The sequence below is a fragment of the Lonchura striata genome, chromosome 1, assembly GCF_046129695.1.
Source record: "Lonchura striata isolate bLonStr1 chromosome 1, bLonStr1.mat, whole genome shotgun sequence".
In the NCBI taxonomy this organism is placed as follows: Eukaryota; Metazoa; Chordata; class Aves; order Passeriformes; family Estrildidae; genus Lonchura; species Lonchura striata.
This window is the reverse complement of record NC_134603.1, coordinates 43,303,861-43,326,504: the sequence shown is the minus strand read 5'-3', so window position 1 is coordinate 43,326,504 and position 22,644 is coordinate 43,303,861. Positions and strand designations below refer to the sequence as shown.

The window sequence follows — 22,644 nt, the reverse complement described above, 5'->3', positions numbered from 1 at the left end:
TAAATATTGCTTAGGTAAAAATTAATTATGTGTTTTAATGCAACATTTTTCTGCAGTATTTGCAGGTTATCCAATCTGGTTTACAATACACTAAATATTTACACACCCACATATATACACATTTATACATGTTATATATGCAGAGCTTTTAGACATAGTTCCAATGGTTGTAGTTTGGAGGCAGTTCACCATTTCTCAATTCTCCTATTGTCAATCCAGTTAAGAGAAGCAACAGTTATGATCTCCTGTAGTGTCAGGTCCAACTCACAAAGTAAACAGTATCTGTAATCAATAGCAAATGTTTTCTTTCATAAGATGAACTTGACCTTTTTCTGCTGTGCTTCTAGACTTACATAAGACTTTAACTCCCTTAAAGTAGAAGTGTAGTGCTCTGTTGTGGCACTTGGTTTCTGTGTTTGCTGGCATTCAGCTACAACATTTATTGCAGAAAAAAAATCTATTTCAGGAGTACAGATTCCTTTTCTTTTATCCTATCATGAAACACATAGAGTAACCCCCAGCTCTCTGCTCTGGTGGGTACTCTCCAGTGGGGCCTTCAATACATAATCAGCATAACAGGTTTTTTTTCTCCAGCAAAGGCAGTGCCCCTAACTGTCACTATATTATTCTCAATCATTTTCATGAGAACAACAGAAGGAACTTTCAAGACCAGGTTGGACAGGGCATTGAGAAACCTGTCTATTGGGAGATGTCCTATGGCAGAGTGGTTGGAATGAGATGATCTTTAAGGTTCCTTTGAATCCAAACCATTTTATGACTTCGGAGCACCTGGATTGTATAAGAATGATGCAAATAAATTAAATGACAGCATTACACTGTCATTTAACCATTGTAATAGAACAAAAAAGTTTACTCCAGGGGTCCACAGAAACACCAAAAGGAAGTCTAATTCTGACTGTAGCAGACAATATTAGAAACCAACCAAACCAACCAAAAAAATTCACAAAGTCAGATTAGCTTTAGGGGCTCATTGAACCTTTTTTCCCTACAATGTCCTTTTCTGTCTAACACCACCATTGCAGCCAGAGGTCTCGTAACAGAAGTTCATGTTATGTATGTGAAGCAGCTACCTATGAAGAGATGGGAACTAATGCAGAATATTTCTTTCTCTATTCCAACAGCCAGTTATGGTAGCAATGACTGATAAATGTCCCTACACTTTATTTATTTTATTGTATTTTCAATACTGAAAACAATGAAGGTATTTCAAAGGCAGTTGTAAGGAAGTACTTAAACTACAGACTTAGGCTCTTAGCATGGGCGATGAGATGTGAATAAAACCTGCATTATTTGGAATACAAAGTCACTAAAGGTGAGGAAATGCAAAGGTTAAAAAAAACTGAAGTAGGCCAGAGACATAAAAAGATGAAAATGAAGTCAAAACCACAAAACATAGAGAAGTGATAGTAACAGCAAGCATTTTCTTTCCAAATGTTGCTGAGGTGACAAAGGCAGCATTCAGTAAATAACAAAGGAATTTGTACCTTTTTTGACAACTGGATGATTGTAAAAATTTTTGCACAACCTCACTGTCAAACATGAAACATTGCAACTGCAACAACATTTTTCTCAAGAACATTTCTGAGGCATACTTAAATCCTCTATTTAATGCTATATAGAATGGAATCAAAACTAAATTTAGAAGCAGCTGTTTTAACAGAATTTTGTTTTGCTCATATTTTTAATATTTTTATATAAGTGCGAGTGAATAATGAAATCTGGAAAGGTGCTATCTTCCATGCACCATTTCCCACTAAAATACGAGGAGGAAGTTCCAAAACACCAGAGTATGCAAGTGCTCGTTTAGTGTTTGGGGAACGCTATGAGGTTCTTCTGTTTCCTTGAGGGGCTGAACGTCCTCAGGGCTGTCCTGGTCCTTTTCCTGATAAAACAGACTAAGCACTGCGGTAGTTGGTTTGACGTGATTCTTTCCCCCCCGCTAAACTGTGTATTTACGGAGAAATAAGGTTCAGTGTTACCAAAGTAGTAAGGCAGGGCGCAACACGGGTGGTGCTGAGAGGACAAAGGAGGGAGAGCAGGCACTGAATAGATGGATACAGAAAACCCTGAATAATTTCTAACTCGTTTCAATCCGAACAAAAAATACCTAATGTATTTCGATAAGATTGCTAATGCAGTTTATAATCTGGGTAAAGAGAAGAAACACGGGGGAAAAGAACCCGGCAGAACAATATCCTGCAACTCAGGAAGGTGTGCCAAGTCCCTTCGCTCCGCATTTCGTGGGCATCTTAATCCTGGGTCATCCAATTAAAGAAAGCCTCCTTCGGCGGTTTTACGAGCGCAGCACATCAATTCCCTTTGTTTACACACTGGAACAAGATGTTCTTTCCTGTTCCGACAAGAAGAGGAGCTGAAGCGCTAACGCGGGGTCCCTGCGCGCTGCCACCGGCCCGCCCGGGGCCGCCTTTGGCTCGGCGCTCCCGCAGCGGGTCCGGCCCAAGCCGGGAGGGCACGGGCGGGCACCGCCGGGCCGGGGGACCGCCCCAGCCGTAAGTAGGAGCCAGCGATCGGCTGGCACGCCGGGCGAGGGGCGGGCGGTGTGTCGGGCTGGCTTTACGGAACGCGGTGCGGCGCGAAGCGGGCGGACAGGGAGGAGAAGGGGCCGAGGGGGCCGCCCTCGCCACCACCTCCGACCGCCGCCCCCGCCCGGCAGCGCCCCCAGAGCGCGTCCCCGGGGAGCCGGCGCGGAGCATCACGGGAGTTGTAGTGCGGCGGCGCCGGCCGGCCCGCCATCCCGCTCCCCTCGCCGCCGCCCCCGGCCCGCGGCCCCGCTCTCGCGAGGCTTGGGGGGCGGGCGCGCGGCGGGGCGGGGGGCGCCGCCGCCGCCGCCGCCGCCGTGGGGATGTTGGGCGCGGGCGCGGTTCCCCCGCGTGACGTCACAGCGCATTGTTGTGAGCGCGGCGGAGCATCCCTCAAGCTGTCACAGCTGTGCCGCCGCCGCGGGGAGCCTCTGCCCCCACCCTCCTCCTCCTCCTCCTTCTCCTCCTCCTCCGCCCCCGCCCCTCCCGCCCCGGGGGCTCCAGAGCTCGGTGTCACCGTATCATTGTCCGTGCGGAACCCCTCCGGGCCCCCCCCCCCCCACTCCCGGTCCGCCCTCCCCCCGTTCCCCCCTCCCGAACCACCTCAATGAGATGCAAACATGAAAGACAAGAGGAAGAAGAAGGACCGCACCTGGGCCGAGGCTGCCCGCCTGGTAGGTGCCGCGGTGGCAGCGGCAGCATTGTGTGTGTGTGTGTGTGTGTGTGTGTGTATGTATGTATGTGTGAGTGTGTGTGTGTATGTGTGAGAGAGTGTGTGTGTGTGTGTGTGTGTGTGCGTGTGCGTGCGCGGGGTGAGCGCGTCCCGCCGCCGCCAGCCCGGCGCGCTGCCCGCCCGCCGCTTTGTTGCCGGCGGTCGGGGCCACTGTGAGGCGGGACGGGAGGGGGAGAGACAGAGCGAGAGCGTGTGAGCGAGTCCGAGGGAAAGAGTGTGCGAGGGACTCCGGGAACGGGGCAGAGGGAGCCGGGGCTGTGTGCGAGGGAGCGGGCAGGAGCGCGGGAGTGCCCGTGCGGGAGCGCCGGGAGGGTGCGGGTGCGTGTGCCCGGCTGAGCCGGGCTCCCGGTCCGGGCAGCCGCGGCTCTGCTGCCCGTCCCCGCCTGCCTGGAGAAGAGAATACCTACGTCCCTTCTGCGGTGTGTGCGTGAGGAAATGCCTCTATTCTTTTCTTCTTTCTGCATGTGTATGTGTGCGTAAATACCCAGGGACCGTGTCTATCTCTGCAAAGTTCGTGCATCAGATATCCCGAGGAAATCCCTCCTTTTAATCTAGAGAAAAGTGAAATAGCCGGGATTTGCCTTTCCATTCCTTTAGTGGGGACAGGACAGGGTTGACGGGCGTTAGAGACAACTCTGATCTGAGATTTCGCTTCACCCTCTCAACTTCCACCACGGAGCTGGCAATGTCCGGGGCAATGTAACCCGCTTCTGGAAAGACTCCGTGGCTCTGGAGACTCGGTACATTCCCACTTCATTAAGAAACTGTCTCCCTTACCCTACTGTATCTGTTCTCATGATTCTGTATTACTGTTTCCTAAGTGTAACAGAGTACATTGTTTATGTTGTTTTCCCGTTTCGGAGTTCGTCTGGGTTCTCTCTATTCGAGGAATTTTGTAACAAATAGTTACGCACGGTACAGCACGTATGGTTGTACACGTCCGTATGCGTGTCTTCTGCAAAGTTGGGTCTGGTTCAGCTCCAGCCGAGTGCGTAGAAAGATGACAAAGCTGGAAAGATAGGCTGCTGGCTACATTGCTTTTTTTGTATCTACACGAACTATATTTTATTCATCTCTTTACAGACTGAATTGTTTAAGTAACATGCCATTACTAGTGTTGCATCTGTTTCTGGTAGTGTGTAATGCTATCCGATTACTATTATTTGTTGAGTGTATTTGTGAAGCACTTTCCTTGTAAAAATGTTTTCACCTCATTATATGAATTCCTAGATAGGAAGTTCAGCCTCTCTTGCCTATGTAAATAATTATAAGGTATTAGACAGACACTACCTATAGATGTCTCTGTAAGCTGTATCGAGGTACTCTCGTAGGCTTGGGCAGTGCTAAATTCTGATGTGGCTGTACATCCCCCAACATTTTGTAATAATGCAGTGTTAGTGAAGATGCTCTGATATGGTGTCGCTACTGTACTCTCTTATTTCTTGTGATTGTAACAGAAGTTTTACTGCAGTAAAATATTCACCTTTGCCAAAGTAGATTTGGCAGCAGATGTTGCTACGGTACTTGTTTCTCCATGCTCTAAGCTGACAAACGTGCATTCTAAAGTCCATAAAATTGCTGTCCTAACTTTATTCTTTCAAGCTGCTGCTACAGTTACCATTGTAAACTGTATTTTGTTTGATGAATGTGCATAAAGGAATTTATTGTGTATTGAGTAAAATTGCTGTTCCCATGTGGTCTAATACATGGAAAAGTTTAAAGCCTCTGGAGAACAAAGGCTGAGCCACTGCTGTGAAGAAGGGCTGAAAGTCTTATTTTCAAGATGTCCTATTGCTTCACATTTCCCCCCAGAAGATTAATGATTTGCTAAAATCAAGTAGCATGTAAGATGATACGCAGCTGTATATAAGTGGTGGAGATACATAAGGTCCACAGTGTGGTTTTATCCAGCCTCCTGGGGTTGCTAAGTTCTGCAGAGCTTGTCCCAAGTCTGTTATGTGAATGACACGTGCTGCTGTTCAGACCAGCTACAGTCTTGCAGTAGGCTTTGCTACCTGTATACACTCACATATGTTTGCAAATCACTACAGAAGATTGAAGCCAAAATTGCTGCTCCTTACGGTGTTTTATGTTAGGACCCTGATGGTTCATTATTACTGCAAAGTTTGATTAAATCAATTTCTTTCCACAGACAAGTAAACAATGAAGTGATTGATACCTACTCACAAAAAATGGCTCATGACTTACCTAGATCAATATGTTGTAAAATTGTGTACTGCTGAATTATTTTTAGGAAAAAGAGGGTGAATTAATGCATAGAGCAATTGTATGGATATTTACATTGTAGATTTTCTATAAAAGCCCTTACATTGCAACAATATTAAGCTTTCAAAGTGAAGTGCTAAAAAGTATGACATTATAAAGGTAATATTGCTGGCATTGCTTTATCATTCTGTTTTTCATGTCCATATATTACAGTGTGCACTTTAAATTATGTACTTGCATTCCAGTTTCCCAACTATTATAAGTTCACTCACTAGAGCTGCGGAATTTTAATTATGTTTTCTTTGTTTGTTGTGAGGTACCATACTTAATTTTTTGTACACCTTTCAAATGTTGCCTAAGCAGATTTTCATTTTATGTTTCGATTGTACATACACAACTATTATTAGCAGCACCCAGTAGCTTCACAAATGCAAATGTTTCTATACTTGCAACATGCCTATGAGGTTAAGTATTTTGACCTCTGCTTTACCCATGCAGAGTTGAGACATGGAAAGATTAAGTACCTTACTCAAAACTGTTCAGGAAATCTGTGGGAGAGGTAGTTATGATACCAACAGCGTCTCTGTAGTAGTTCTGTTTCACAGTCATAAAATCATCTTCCTTCTGTGGCTACACTTTTGCCTCATGCATTCTCTGTTACTACTTCTCTCACAGTAGTTATGACAGAAATTGATATGGTCATGTCTCTGTATTCAATCTATATTGAAACTCATAATGTACCGTATAATAGTTATGGATAAAAAGAAACACAAGAACTGGACTTGAGCCTGGAATTGTTTCACAGGTCTCTGTTTCCCATAGTCACAATAAAAAAAGCAGAAGTACTTCAGAAAAATATGGCTATCTTAAAACACACTGTAATGTGTAAGTGCTGAGGCTTCAGACTAAGTGTCAGCATTGTATTTATGCATTTTCAGTATTTGCTTAAGGAGTCTTTGAAAACCCCCTGCAATGCAGTGTTTTTTCAAGCTGTTCTCTTAATTTTTAATACATAAGTAGGAAAGGTCTCCCGTTCTATTAATCTCTGACTGTAAATGCCATGTATGTGATATAGACAATAAAGCAGGAGCCACTGGCATGCCCCACTATCAGAACTTGCATTTTATGGAAGAAGTCTCCTGCAGAGAGTAGAATCTTTCTGTCTGTGACACACTGCTTTTTTCCCTCGTGCAAGTCTGCTTATCTTAGGGCAAGGCATAGCCCAGCTTACAAGCATTCCTGAGAAATGAACGCATGTGCAGGATCAATGGAATGGTGGCATACCACTAACAGTTCATGTTACAGAACCCATTTTGTAGAACACACGTTTTTATGGACGAAATTGCAACTTGTCTTTACAACCTGCCAAAGGGCATGTCTTTGATGTAGACCCAATATGTCAACTCACTTTGTACTTTGCAATAGACTACAGCAGTGTTTATGTATGATCTGGGCATTATCTCCATGCCAGTCTTCTGCTTTTTGTGTCTGATAGACTAAGATAGAACGCTTAAAACAATGAGAACAAAAGAAAACCTTTCAAGGAAGGAGAAGAAACATCCTGGCTTTCCTTTGTCTCTTAGTGGATCCTCATTTGATGTAGCCGTATTGTTGTTTTCTGATCATACATGGAACTCATTAAAATTGTATAGAAAGGTTAAACACTTGAGTAGTTAAAGCAATTTGTAGTGATTCCTTTCAGATGAAAAATCTTCTGTTTAGCTTCACAAGGACTCTCAAGCTATTGCTGGAAGCCCTGAAATAGTGAATTCCACCTCTTAAAAATTTAATGTCATAAAATTCTGCATAAAAACTATTGAAATGAAAAATACTGAGAACAAAACATGCTCAAGGATACTCTGCCACATAAGAACTTATGACAATTTTAAGTAGACTGCAGTGATCCAACTTTTATCGTTTGACTTCCAGACATGATCCATTGTTATTTGTAGGACTTTGAACCAAAGGCCTGAACAGAGTGAGTGGAGACTGGTCATTTTGGGAATGCAGAGCTCAAAAGCACAGACTATCTGCCTATGAACGGTGATAGTTTATGGTAACATTTTAAAAACACTTTTTTATTAATAGCTTGCCCTAATTATTGCTCTTTCCTGTAAGTGGTATTTTGAAATGTAGTTAAGTGTCTGCCACAAGCTGACAATAAAGTAGAAGAAAATCCCATGAATGAGAACAGTAGTCCTTGTTTGGTTATTTGTGTACTGGAGCACCTCTCTAGTATTTTTGCTCTTTCTTCTCCAAATTTTGTTCTGAAAGAAAGGTTTTTTTGTGTTACTGAGGACTTACGTGCTTTCCAGTTCTATGGAGAGTTCTTGTGGTTCAGGTGACATGTGCATATTAGGTGAGTAATATTCATATCTTAATTCATGTGTTTCTTGCAGTAGTCTCCTGACAGGATCCAGCTCTTAACTAAGAGCTGTTTGTTTCCTCTTGAAAACTTTAATAAAAATATGCTAATTACTTAGGGAACCTGATGCTGGGAAAAAAGCACGAAAATCAGCCATTGGAATTGTTAGCTTGCATGCTGCTGTTTACTGTGGCTGGCTGTCCAAAAGCTGATTGTTACTTCATCTGGTATGCTGAGATAGTGTAGTTGAAACAGATCATGTTGTGGTATGGAAGTATTTTTGTATTGCATCTTCATATTTGAAGACCACAAATGAAACAGAAAACTAGAAGAGTAACTTCTGCATAGCTAGACCATTGATGATAATCCCTTTGACTTTTATGTTGTCTTTGATTTTGTTACTATAAATAACATATAAAGGCTTTGTGCTAAAGGAGCTTCATGTATCTTTAAAAATGGAAAATTTGATATAACTTTGTTTTATGGTATTAAGGATTTCTTTGTTGTTGGCTTAACAGAGACGTGCTATTATTTCCATATTTGTTCTGAGTTAATTCTTTTTCAGACATGCAGAAACATTGTGTCTTGGGAACTTTTGATGGCCTTTCCCTTTGATCCACAATCAATGCTGCTTTGAAGAGCTATATTTTAGTTTGGTTGGCTCTAGGGCTTCCTCCAGTTTGTTTTATTCAAAGCAATTTTTGCAGTTGTTAGACAAGGTTGAACCTGCACTTATTTTTTTCCTTTTTTTTTTCCTACCTTCTGTGGTTTTGGTGTCAGTATTTTATTTTGTTAGTGTGAAATATCATTAATAAGTGTGGCTTTAGTATTTTTTTAAATTTAAAATAAATAACATCTACAATCAATGTCATCTATTTCAGCTCACCTTTTGCATTTTTCTAGGGTACATTGAGAGAAATTATATTCTAAGTAATTATATTCTATTCTTTATCTTGAGACAGTGCTTTAACCCTTGGCATTGGAGACCTTTAGGTTGGCAAGAACCTTACCCAGGAATGGGACCTGTTTTCAGTAATGTCACATTATTTCTGTCAAAGCAGGATAACACAGGAGAAAACCCTAACAGTAAACTAAATATGAGCATTCCTCTATAGTGTGAAGGTGTTCTCAGTGCCTTAAGGTATGATTTAATGTTCCCTGTTACAGTAAATATTTCCAGTGTCTTCTGGCTTACCTTTCTCTGTAGAAGAGCCAGCATTTTCCCGACATACTGGATGTTCTGTTGACATAACTGTTCTAGTTTTTCTTCTTCCACGAGACGTTTTGGTCAGTTGCATGTGCAACCACAGCAAAGTAGTTTCCAATAACCACACTCAAGACCCTACCACGCTTCACAACTAAGAAGCTTTGGGCTTGCTAGCCCAGTTCACCAAGTCCCTGTATCCAAACCATGCCACTGCAGCCTCTTAGTCTGGACCAGGCAGCATACTGTTCTTAAGGTGGAAAACCAAACTTACTGTACTTCCTGCTGGAGCTTCTTTTGTTCTTTATACTGTGATCAGCAAATTACAGTTATGTGGAGAATCATGTGCTAAACTTGGCCTCTTGACTTTGGAGTAACATTTTTTTCTCTTTTTTTTTTTTTTTTTTTTTTTTTGGTTATTTTTTTTAATGATAGAAGCTTCAACAACAACGTTTTGCTGGGTGTCACGATGATGGTCTTGGTATTCTCTGTAAAGTGCAGTAACTAAATAGAGGCCTTCTTTTGTACTGTCAAAACCTGGGAGAAGATGTGATTAGTGGAAGTTATTTCATTATTGTTCCATGGGTTCCAGATGAAACTGAGCAAATTCTCCTTCTCAGGAACTTGCAGACTGAAGAAACCAGGTATCTTAGCCTTCACTCTGGGTCAGCTTCCTATATAAAGGCGGAGCAATAAGCAGAGCATCCTGATAGAGGCCATTTGCTCATCCTGTGAGTTTAGGTAGCAAATTCTTGTGCTGCTCAAGTGCAACAGATTGGTCATAAGTGGTTCATTTAATCACTTACCAACTTTAAATGACAATTACATCCCCAAAGAACTCCAAATTGTTGACATACTGGCCCTCTGAGGCTGCTCTCTTTTTGAGAAGTCCTGCCCAGATAGTCTTCTGTTGCTGGAGTTCCTGGCTTGGGAAGAGATGTATTTGCTGGGGATGTAAAATGGTAGAGAGGTGCCTACTTGCAGCTAATCTTGGTTTGAAAGGATGACCTACAACATTCTGAATGGTGATAGAGCTCTAACACAGACATCAAATGAGTGTCAAGAGACAGATAAACCATCTGGCAGTACATGCTGGAGCTTCTTTGATGTCAGTGCACTGCTTGTGGTTAGGGGTGGCACTTAGTCTTGAAGGAGTCTAGAGGAGCTCCATTAACTTTTGTTCAAGCAAGCTCTGGTGTTTCTGACATTGGAACAGGAACATCTGGGTGATGTGATGTTTTCATCCTTTGACGTAAGAGTTCAGCTCTCTATAATTTCTTGAGCTCAGCAGGATGAAATTTGTGGACCCTGGCATGTGACTTTCCTTAACATTGGAGGACCTTTTACTTGAGTTTTACTTGAGTTTTTTAACATATGGCATCCAGCTTTTGCATTGCAGTTTATGACTGATGTGGCCTCTTGTACCTCAGGTATCTAAGATTTGCTTTGTAGTGTAGCATTGAGTTTTGTTTCTGTCTGACAGCATTTGCCAGGATCAGCAGCCACAGTTCAGTCTGTTGCTCTAGAGTCATCAGACTCATTAGATGATTTGGGCAATAGTTCTGTGTAGAAGACATTCCAGTACACATCCTAGATTATTTATCAGGATTTTGGATCATCAGAAAATAATTTGTTTAGAAGGCACATATTACATGATATGTTTTGAAAATTACCCTCCTATATGTATAGGTTGGTCTGGACAAGCCTGTGATGAGAATCTCCTCACTGCTTGTAAGGGTCAGCTCTACAGATCATCCTGTGGGTGATAGTTGCATTGTATAGAACATAGCCTGATTTACAGATAACAACATTTCTTAAACCTCTACAACTTCAGAAATGTTGCTTGAGAGACAAGATCCTGAGCTACTAGGTTATTTGCTTTGGAGAACTCAAGGCTATTTTCTTTCTTTATTGTGATTTTGCTTTGATCTTATAGATAGAATTAGGAATTTAATTAATCAATCAGGGTTTATAATTGTTTTATCCTGGTTAACTTCCTGTGTAACTTGATGTCTAGAGAAGGAAGTGAGCCTTAGCCAAAGTATATATCAAACATTTGAAGGTCAAAGTTTGATTCCATTTCAACTGACCCTTAGCAGCCTGGAAAACCTGCCTGTGTAGTGGTTCACATATTTTGTGAGATGCCTTGTGAAATGTCTAGAGTCTAGTAAATCACAGTCAAATTCATGTCCCAAATGATTTGTTCCTATTTTTGTGACTTGAACCTTCCTTTTTATATAAGATGAGGCTTTACTACTATCATTGTGTTGCCAAAGTACTTAACTATTTTTCATTAAGTGATACTATCTGGTTTGATTATTTCTTTTTCTGTTCCATAAATTGAAACTGAATGTCTATTGATACCTATTTTTAGATAAATGGTAATTCTTTTTATGCCTGAATTCCCAGTTATCCATCACCTGCTGGCACTGCTATATCAGCAAAGCATGTGACATTCCATGTCACTATGCCTGCCTGCCAATATTACCTAGCAAGGGTAAGAGGAAAAAATAGACCCTTATTTTCTATACCCTGCTGTCGTTCTTCTGGACCAAGATTCTGGCAGTTATCTCAAAATCATTACATTCTCTGATCATACTTGTTTCTTTAATCTCATTTGGAATTTCTGTAATTTAGAAATTCCAGCCTGTTAAGACCAGTGAGAACCTCTTTGGAACTTGGTGCTTCCGTTGAGAAAAGCATCTTAATTAAAGCATTACTTTGATAGAAGGTGGAGCTGGAAATGGTTTCAAGGTCACCGTGTATGTTCACACTTGAAAAGAAGTTATACAACTCCAGTTAGTTTTAGCTTTGTGAAATGAATAAAATTACTTACATTTATTACTGATAGGAACTATGAGTTGTCTGGTCTTTGCCAGAATCTGTTCTTTTAGTGAAAATTTACATTCTGCTTTAAAAAATGGGAGAATGAAGAAAATAAAATTATTAGGAAAAGTTTTCCGATGAGCATGATTTAGAATTTAGATGCATTGTGTATTTTCGAACAGTGACTAGACAGAAAACATAAATTTTCTAGTACAGATGGAGAATTATTTATCCAGTTAATGGTTCTCATTCATATTTTGTGGGGTTTTTGAGGCATTTTGGGCTTAGTCTCTTGATTTTTTGAGAGTTTGATGCAGCAATGCTGCAGCAGGTTTGTTCATAGAGCAGTAGTGCTTAATGTATTCTAATTTATTCCATAAATTTGTTTCATTCATAACACAGATTTCTGAGACATTTTGCAACTACACAACTTCTGTTTTAAAAAATAAAATGTAGAATAATGTAGTAAGGCTCATTGTCTAGGTGTGGAATAAGCTCAGAATCCACTGTAGAAGAAATCTTCAAATAATGGACTATTAAAGAGATGTTAGTGCCTTTTCATTACTGATTTCAGGATGACCTATGGCTGCATAGGTATGTACCTTCCTGAAGATGCCTTCCTGGGCAACAGCTAAAGTGTTTTTTGCTAGATATCCTAGGAGGAAATATTTGGTGGGAGGGAAGAATAAAGATTAAATGTGTTGATGCAGTCCCTTGAATTCCTGACTTGCAGTCCTAATCATATCTATATATATCTATATATATATATATATATGTATGTAGATTTTCAGGTATTGGGTTACAGGCCTATGAAACTGACTGTGAGAATCACAGAAATGAGGCTACATGCCTGGGACATTTGATCTATCCACAATAAGCATCAGCATCCTTTGTGTAGATAATTATCAATAGCAAGAAATGGATGCTGCTCCCGTTTCATCTTGCAGTCAGATTTTTCATGCTAAAATCCTGTTCCTCCAGTCAGTGTTCAGGGTTCAGCTGACTCGGTGTCACCTTCCCCTGTTGCTTTTGGAATGAGAGCTACCCATCTGAGTGGAATGTCAGGGATAACCAAGACTTTGTCTTGGACTGATGTCCCTGGTCTTTAGAAAAAGTCTGTTACTGAAATCTGTGGTTTTTGGACCTTGGGATTGGCTCCCAAGGAGCAAACACTGAAAGAAAATGGAAATACTGCTTGGAGCCATCTTGAATGCTGCAGTTATCTCTTATGAGGAAAGAGCTCCCCTGCTCTCTGTAATAACAGTGTTCTAATGACAGTGAGCCCCACTAAGTGGTTGTGATGTTAAAACATGCTCTGGCTTGGATTTGTAGAAGCACTTCAGAAGCAGACGGCCGTGCTTTACAAAGTAGACTTGCAGATTTTTATCAAGTCTGTCTGTGCAAGTTACTGCATGCCTTTGATACATGTGTCAGTGACTATTGTTGCATTTACTGAGTTCCTCTGCAGCATCTTCTCAATACCTGTGCTGCTGATCAGCCTGGCAGTCAATGTTTGATGTTCACTGCAATCATTTTGGGTTGTGCCTCCCATCCCAGCACCACCAACACTTGAGGAGGGGGCTTCAGAGCTCTCCTATGGGTGTCTGGGGAGTTTTCTGTTGAAAGGGAGTATAAGTGTGGGAGAAGTGTGAACAAACAGTTGCATGACTGCCTGAAGGATACAGGATACGATACAAGAAAATAACAATAATGTGAGTGAGCAGAGTGAAAGTAACAATAAGGTGAGTGGGCATTAGAGTGAAAGGCCTTGATAATAAAGTAAGTGTCCAAGAAGTGATTTTAGGTGTTGTATTTCATGGACTCCAGAAATGTAGTCTTTAAGGTGATCTGTGAACTACACAGTGAAAAATTCAATAAAAGATGGGGAGCTATAAAAAATTTGGAGTCATGGAGTCAAAACAGTTGATCAAAAATATTTTTTATGGATTTTGAAAATTAGATCAGAAAAGCATTGTCTTACTGACTTTTAATCTGTGTAATAAAATAAACCAACCAAAAAACAACCTAAGATATCTTAGTAAAAATAAATCAAATAGTAGTAAAATAATTTTTTTCTTCAGGGACCTGTTCTGTTGGGTTTTTGGGGGTTTGTGTGTGGGTTTTTTTGTTTGTTTGTTCAAGGTTTTTTTGTAGATTAATATTTAATTAAATAATTGTTATTTTGCATAATAGAACAGTTCTGTCTCCAGCAGTTCATAGGGTTTACTACTTTGCTTGGAAATAGACTGTTTGACACATTATCAAACCTTTCTATTCCTATGAGAACAGGTTGTCTAGAGGAGTTATGAATGCCGAGTCCCTGAAAGTGTTCAGTGCCAGGTTGGATGGGGCTTTGAACAATGTCATCTAGTGAAAGGTGTCTCTGCCCAAGGAAGGGACAATGAAACCAGATGATCGCTAAAATCCCTGCCAACACAAACCATTCTACAGTTCTATAATTCTCAGAATCTGTAACACTTCAATTAAATAAAAAATAACATGAAAATAATATCTCTGTCATTGTGAGTCAATTTTAACTGTCCTTGATGAGGACAGACTCAGTTTCATCCTGTAATTTTCTTGTGCTAGTTCATTTTATTAGTGTCTGAGCTGTAGGAAAATGTTTCAAGCTATTTAAAGTAATGTTAAATAGAGTGAAATAATGCTCCTGTCTTCATTTTGAGCCAGATCTACAAAAGTGGCTGTTTGGATAAGTGAGGCTGGTATATATATGCATGGTGGCTGGGGAAAAGAAAGCTTCCGAAAGAGCTGCAAAGTGAATAAAAAGTTTAAGAAAATTTAAAAAACAATGCAGCTGCTCACTGTTATCTGCATTGTTGGAGCTGTTATGGCAAGAAGCTTCATGTGTGAGTTTAAATGTTGTTAAATGTTGAATATAATTTTTTAGAAAGATATGTGTGTGGAGGAAGAGGGAGAGGAACTGGGAATTCTGAGAATTAATGTTCTGGAAAAAAAATGAGGTTTTAAATGTTCCATCCATACATAATAATAGTTATGAAGCTTATTACTTTTAGCACTTACATATGTTTTCTAGGATTAGTAGGAGAGAATGAAACTGGGTTTATGTCTGTTAGCATGCCATGTGGTGAAAAGAGTGTATGCCTGGGTGATACTGATGTAATCCTGGGGAGAAAAATGACAATATTGCATTGGGGAGCAGTGGAGAAAATGGAGGTGTTCTTGTACCAATGAGTAGTAGAATAGCAAAGATAGTGAAGGAAGTAAAAAAATAAATCTGACTGACAATGAAAAAAATGAGGAAAAAGTCCCTGTTTCTCAATTCAGTGATAAAATCACATATAGCTTATTTATTTATACATTTTTTCTACTGTTTCACTTAATTGTATCACCAGCTAAAGTCCCCAAACTTCCATCTTTAAAATTTGGATTTTTCTCAGACTTTAAGAGTAAAAAAATTTCAATGAAACACCAAGATTAAAAAAAAAAATAGTCTGTCTTCTCTCCTTTATAAAATACAGTCCTTTGTCTTGGAAATAAAATGCTATGTTTACATGATGTTACATTCAGTTTATTTTTAGAACAAGTTGTACTATGGTCTATCTTGGCTAAAGGAGTGTTGTTGAAATTGTAAGTAATGCCCTAGAAATAAGTGAAGAAGAAAAGCAATTTGTCATCTAAAATATTTTCTCATTCATTTGGCAGTTAAGATCTCCTATTAGAATTTTCAGAATTGGTTTGAAATTTCCTTGCCCTTATTATTGTTACTAGAGCAACAAGAATAAAAAAATACTTAGATTCTCCTACTGGAGACTCTTGGTCTGAGGCCATCTTGGGCACAGTGACCACGATATGATTGAGTTCTCAGTTTCTCAGTGAAGTAAGGAAGGGGTTCACCAAAACTATCTCGGACTTCTGGAGGGCAGACTTCAGCCTGTCCAAGACAGTGGTTCAGAGATTGTCTTGGGAAACAGCCCTTAAAAACCAAGGAGTCCAGGAAGGCTGGACATACTTTTAAGAAGGAAATCTTATAGGCACAGGAGCAGGCTATTCCTAGGTGCCAAAGGATGAGCTATCAAGGAAGAAGACTGGTCTGGCTGAACAGGGATCTTTCACTGGATCTTGGAAAGAAAGAAAGAGTTTATAAACTTGGGAAATAGGGGCAGACAACTCAAAATGAGTATAAGGTCTTGTAGAAAGAAAACTGGATTGGTGAAAGCTCAGCTAGAACTCCATGTTGTCACCACTGTGAAAGATAATACAAAATGGTTTTATAAATACATTAACAACAAAAAGAGGCCAAAGAAAATCTCCATCCTTTATTGGATGTGGAGGGAAAATGTAACCAAAGATGAGGAAAAGGCTGAGGTACTTGATACCTTCTTTGCCTCAATCTTCAGCAGAAAGACCTGATATCCTCAAGGCAGCTGCCTGCTGAGCTGGTAGGCAGGGACAGGGAGCAGAACAGAGCCCCTGTAATCCAGGAGGGAACAGCCAGTGCCCTGCTGTAATCCAGGAGGGAGCAGCCAGTGCCCTGCTGTAATCCAGGAGGGAGCAGCCAGTGCCCTGCTGTAATCCAGGAGGGAACAGCCAGTGCCCTGCTGTGCCAGCTGACACTCACCAGTCTGTGGGGCCAGGTGGGATCCACACCAGGGTGCGGAGGGAGCTGGCAGAGGAGCCAGGCCACTCGCCAGCACTTGTCACCAGTCCTGGTCAACCAGGGGGGACCCAGAGAACTGGAGACTGGGCAGTGTGATGCCAATGCCCACCTGCAAGAAGGGTTGGAAGGAGGATCTGATGAACTACAGGCCTGTCAGCCTGACCTCAGTGTCTGGGAAGGCACCATTTTGTAGCACATACAGGACAGCCAGGGGATCAGGCTGATATAGAACAGGCTTAAGAAAGTCACATCCTGCCTGACCCAGCTGATCACCTTTTTATGACCAGGTGACTGGTCTACTGGATGTGGGAAAGGTTGTGGATGTTGTCTGCCTGGATTTCATTAAGGCCTTCGATACTGCCTCTCACAGCATTCTTTTGTAGAAGCTGTCTGCTCATGGCTTTGATGGGTGCGCTCTTTGGGTTCAAAACTGGCTGGATGACTGAGCCGAGAGAGCAGTGGTGAATTGTGTTAAATCCAAATGTGTCTGGTCACCAGTGGTGTTCCCCCCAGGGCTTGGTCTGGGGCCAGTATTGGAGCCATCCAGTTTAATATATTCAAAAATTATATGGATGAGGGGATTGAGTCCATCCTCAGTGACTTTGCAGATGACAGAAAGTTGGGTGGGAGTGTTGACCTGCTGGAGGGCAGGAAAGCTCTGCATGGGGATCTGGACAGGCTGGATCAATGGGCTGAGGCCAATGGTGTGAGGTTCAACAAGGCCAAATGCCAGGTTCTGCACCTGGGTCACAACAACCCCAGGCAGTGCCGCAGGCTGAGGGAAGGAGTGGCTGGAAAGTGACCCAATGGAAAAGGACCTGGGGGTGGTGGTTGACCATGGCTAAACATGAGCCAGCATGTGCTCAGGTGGCCAAAAATGCCAGTGGCATCCTGGCCTGTGTCAGAAAAATGTGGCCAGTGGGATCAGGGCAATGATTATCCCCTGGTACTCAGCATCAGTCAGGCCTCACCTTGAATCCTGTGTTCAGTTCTGGGCCCCTGAATCCGGGAAGGACATTGAGGTGATGGAGTGAATTCAGAGAAGGGCAACAGAGCTGAGGAAGGGTCTGGAGCACAAGTGATGAGGAGCAGCTGAGGAAGTTAGGGATGTTTATCTTGGAGAAAAGGAGGGTGGGGGGGGGGCTTATCATTCTCTATAACCACCTGAAAGGATGCTGTAGCCAGGTGGGGGGGATGGTCTCCCAGGAAACCAGCAACAGGACAAGAGGAAATGGCCTCTGGCTGTACCAGGGGACATTCAGGTTGGACAATGGAAGAAATTATTCACTGACATGTATTTAAGCATTGGAATGGACTGCCCAGGAAAATTGTGGAGTCACCATCCCTGGAAGTGTTGAGAAAATTGCTGGACATGGCAGTCAGTGCTGTGGTCTTGTTGACGAGGTGGTGTTTCGTCAGATGTTGTACTCGAGCATCTTGGAGGTCTTTTCCAACCTCAGTGATTCTGTGATTCTGATTGTTTCAAAGGTAGAGTATGAAGTCAGTAGTTAAACCAGAAACCCAAACTGAGGCACTGTAATTTTTCCCTACAGCTAAAATAGATTATTCTTCCATAGAGCTAAAATCTATTATTGTCAACTTCTAAAACATTAAATATAAAATCATGTGCGCAAGCCCCATAGACATTAAGTTTATTTGCCAGTAGCATGTCCTAGAACTGACAATTTTTAGTCCTACATTTGCTGAGGAGATGTGACTTTGGGAAAATTCAGATCTTCATGTGTACCTATATTGTTTCTCATAGAAAAAGCAAAAAAACCATGACAGAATATGCTGTCTAGTAGGCATGTTTTACTCTCTCTTTATTTGCTTTTCTTGGGTTATGGTTACCATCCTGTAAGGTAACAGTTCCTCTGTTCAGTGTATGGAGAGGTGTCTTGGGATAAAAAATGTGCAATGATATTAGGGACCCCTAAAAATAGAAGCTTGTCTTGAACTGGAAGCCCAGCTTTATGGGACATCTGTGCATTTATATTCCCTAGTAAAATTCTCTGTGATTCCCCTCTGTTGACCAATGACTTCACTGTGATTCTGGTGTTTGGTGATGGTAGTTGCATGATATGTGTGGGTGATGGCCATTTCACACTGTAACCTGGTCAGTCCAATCCAGCTTGACTTGGAGGAGTTCAGCCAGTCTTAGAGCTTGAAATAATTCCTTTAGGCAGTCAGGAGTTTGGGACCTTCACAATTGAAGATTATACTGAACAGTTGCAGGTTGTAACCCCATGGGGAAAGAAGTGTTCTGTATTTTGTTTCGGGATCTGATTGCAAACTGATGGTTTAACAATCAGCATTTTGTCTCTTCATGAACTCCAGCCTTGAATTCACTGTTCACTTTTCTCCTTTATAGACTGGAGGTCCTATTGAATTTGTTCACCTGTGCCAAGTGATTGCTCCTATTGGTTTTAATCTTTAAGGAAAATCAGCATCCAGCTGCTAGACAGTTGTACTGATGAGGACCCATTGATTTTTCTCTCCTATACGCTTACCATCAATAAGAAATGTCCTTAGATTTCACAATACTTTTTCCCTGCCATAATGTTGCCCTGTTACCTGACTGTCAAGACTGGTCTCAGTTGCTGTTCACATTGAATGTGGATGTGATTAACAGCCTGATAAAAATGTTTAAGTCAATATTTGAGAAGCCTAGGTAAAGATAACACTTTATCATGAGACCTTTTTAATAATGTGTTCTGTTTGATGTACACCAATGGTAAGGAGTTGATGTTTTTAACAAAAAAAAAATCCCTTTTTTATCAAGGGATTTTTTATTAAGCAGTATTCAGAAAAGGAGATATAAAAAAATGGAGGATGTTCATGTTCTGGTTTGGGGGAAAAATAATTCTTCCCTTTTTAACAGAACTTTTGCTTATCAGGTTGGTGTTTTTTGGTTTGGTTTGTTGTTTTGTTTTTTTTTTTCACTACAGTATTATTTGAAGTATTTTCTTCCATAATAAGAAGCAAGCAGCATGTAAACAAAACATTCTGTATGCATTTCTACAAAGTGATAAGCTTTTGAAAAATTATCACCTTCAGTTTAGATGGTCAGATTGTTTTACAAGGTCCCTGGGAAGAAGTGAGCACATAACTTCTCAAATATTGAGGAAAGCTGTTTATACATCTTGTACAAACCTGGATGCAGAGCCATTATATACTTTCACTAATCTGCCTGTGTTGTGACAAATCTTTCTTGGTAATAGTTGTTAAATAGTGAATTTTTTAAACCTTTAAATAGATGCTATCAAAAATCTATATAAACCAGCAATATGGACTTCAGTTTTACAATAAATTATGTGTTTAAGAGGACAAGTGTGGGTGGACTTAGGTAATGAGTTGGGGGAAGGGACCATGTGGAAACATTGCTAGGAAGGACTGAACAAATAAGTGACACAAAGTGGATATGAGTTACTGAGCTGCAAAATATTCTCCTATTTTTAAAAATCTTAGATGACTAATTGTCAACCATGCCATATGTAAGTAATGTGGGCTTCCAAATTTGTGGCAATTAAAACTGCTTAGCATCCCACTCCAGCCCTGTGTTATACTCTGTGTACAAGTCAGCACTGAAGACTAATCTCTTATGACATTAATCGTCTCATGAGGAGAGACGGAATAAATCACAGTAGCCCTTCCTCTCTTCACTCATGAAGATAAATGCCATAACACGATGGCTGATCTTCCTTATGACACTAAACATTATATATTTAAGAGAGATAGCAAAATCTCACTGACAGCTAACAAAAGAATTCTCTCTTTATGCATTCTTTGAGAAGGCTGCATTTCTTTAGTTCAAAAACATGACTTACCATATCTATTCTCAGAGCAATTTAAGTAGTAGATCTGGGTTGTGCCAGTGAACTGTATTCTGTACATAATGATGTCATGATTCAGACTAATAAAACCTTATGTGAAATAATTGTGCAGGCTTTGGAAGGGAAAAAAAGTGCATAACATGCAAGGACACTTTACTCTTTTCTATTGTCTGTTCGGACAAGAAATACTCTCTTGTTTAAAAAGAACAACACTCCTCCCTCCCCCCCAAAATCAAGACATTGGTTTTGGATCAAAATGTTTCATTTTGTGGAAATTTTGGTTTGCCTTTTTCATTTTGTAGAAATTTTGGTTTTCCATGTTCCCTCAGTACTTGAACAGGTGGACTCCGGGAACTTAAAGAACTGAGAGTGGATTTCTGTTGTGTCTGTGATTGCAAGGGATTTCTATTTTTTTTTCAGCTTTATCACTTGCTGTACATCTCTCAGAATTTTAATTCTGTGTTTTCCATGCATTGTAGTCTTTCTTTCTGGGATACAATTATTAAGAAGCATTCTTAGTTATGTTCTCCATGTCCATTTGCTTATTGTTTTGAAGGGTGTATCATCCTGTGAGTGAGAAACAGTCCAGACAAATTAATTGTGAAATTTATTGACTTCCCTTCTGAGGTTAAGAGGAGCAGTGTGACTTATCCTGGTTGTTCACCAAAACAACAAAATATGCTGTAAATTTGCTGAGCTAGTTTCTTGCCATCTATCCCACATAATTAAAACGGAAGTATAATTTTTATGGTTTTATGTTTGCTGTCATTAGACATTCTATAAACATAACTATATTCATGGCGCATCAATGGAATCAATGTCAGTTGCGGCATTAAACTTCACCTTTTAGTGAGCAATTTTACCAGGATGAAATACTTTAAATAGTCAAAACTAATATGTAAGAATATTTATGTAGAATGCATAGTTTAAAATATTTTGTGTTCTATTTTCTGTTTTCTCCTGTTTTTTTTTTCGCCTTCTAGAAATCTTAGATCTGTATCTTTAGGACACTGTCTAACAAGATAAACTCTGATAGTAAACCAATGGCAAGAAAATCAGCACAACTGTCACTTCCTGTTAAATTTGGTTACATTCATGGAGTAGCCAGTAGGAATTTTATTTCTCACATTAAAAGTAACCCTTACACATTATGCTTGCCTGAGGAAAATAAAGTGATGAAAGCTTCTGAAACAAAGATCTATTCATTCTGTTGATTTTTCTGTGAAGTTTTGCTCCTTGTAATTATTTTTTTTATCCTACTATGCTGAAACATAAGTTACGCAGCAAACCCTTCAGTGCCTCAGAAAAATAAAAATCTGTATCATCTTCCAATAGAGAAAATAGCATATATGGAAACAAATATGTTTAAGGTTAGGTGTTTATTAATTTTATAGGGGGTTTTATGTTCATTTATTAATGTTAAATGTATTCACACTGATAGCAGTTCTTTCCTCTGTTATCTGTAAAGTGAGGGAATCTAACAGAGTCTAGTATCCATTCAGCTCCCTTAGTTCCAGTCACCTAAGCAAGGTGTCTGTTTTTTGTGCCAAGTAGGTGCCAAAGGAGGATTTTTATCCCTGCCATAATTAGAGGCATTTCAGGAAAATGGCGTATGTGATCGCTGAATGAGTACAGATTTCATTAACACTTTTACACTTTTGGATGGCAGAGGTTTGTTGTTTGGTTTTTTTTTGTTTGTTTGTTTGTTTGGTTTTTTTTTTTTTTTTTTTTTTCTCCTTGTCTGTTCTCTAAAATAATGATTTGGAATTTTAAAAGTTTTGCTAAAAGTTTTCCAGTTGGGTCAGTGCTGGTGAAACTTCTACTGTAAACTAAGTAGACAAGAGAATGTGGTCCACAACCCAGAGGAGGTGTACATTACAATTTGACCTGTCAGCACCTAAGAGCTACACTGTGCTGCCAGCAAGGTACCAGTGCTGAGTATCTATGCAGGACTTGTGTGCCTTTGTGCAGGTTTGGGGGAAACCATGGCATGAGCTGCATCTGTATGAATGCACTCATGTTTGAGGGGGTAGAGGACATTGGAATATCCTGTAGTCTTGTACTGTGGTAAGGATTATGGAAGAAAGATATTTGGGTAGGGATGTGGGAAGGTGGGAGATATACAGGTTAGGGTTATTGCAACACCTCAGAAGATCAGAGTATCAGTTTGAGAGTAGGGAAAGGCTGGGCACAGTGAGAGGCAATGGAGTATTGCAATAGGAAGCAAGGAGAGTTATGGCTTGCATGGCTAAGCAGA

General features: G+C 40.6%; 1 protein-coding gene across 2 annotated transcripts in view; it reads left to right on the top strand.

Annotated features, from left to right (window-relative positions):
- The first annotated feature begins 3,144 nt into the window (after positions 1 to 3,144).
- Positions 3,145 to 22,644, top strand: part of ASXL3 (ASXL transcriptional regulator 3) — a 126,622-nt gene continuing 107,122 nt past the window's right edge. The window contains exon 1 of one of the 2 annotated variants that reach the window (XM_021525717.3): positions 3,145 to 3,235. In XM_021525717.3, coding sequence (XP_021381392.2) covers positions 3,182 to 3,235 — 54 coding nt within the window. In that variant the 5' untranslated portion in view covers positions 3,145 to 3,181. The remainder of the gene's footprint in view (positions 3,236 to 22,644) is intronic. The other variant, XM_021525719.3, reaches the window with a different exon arrangement.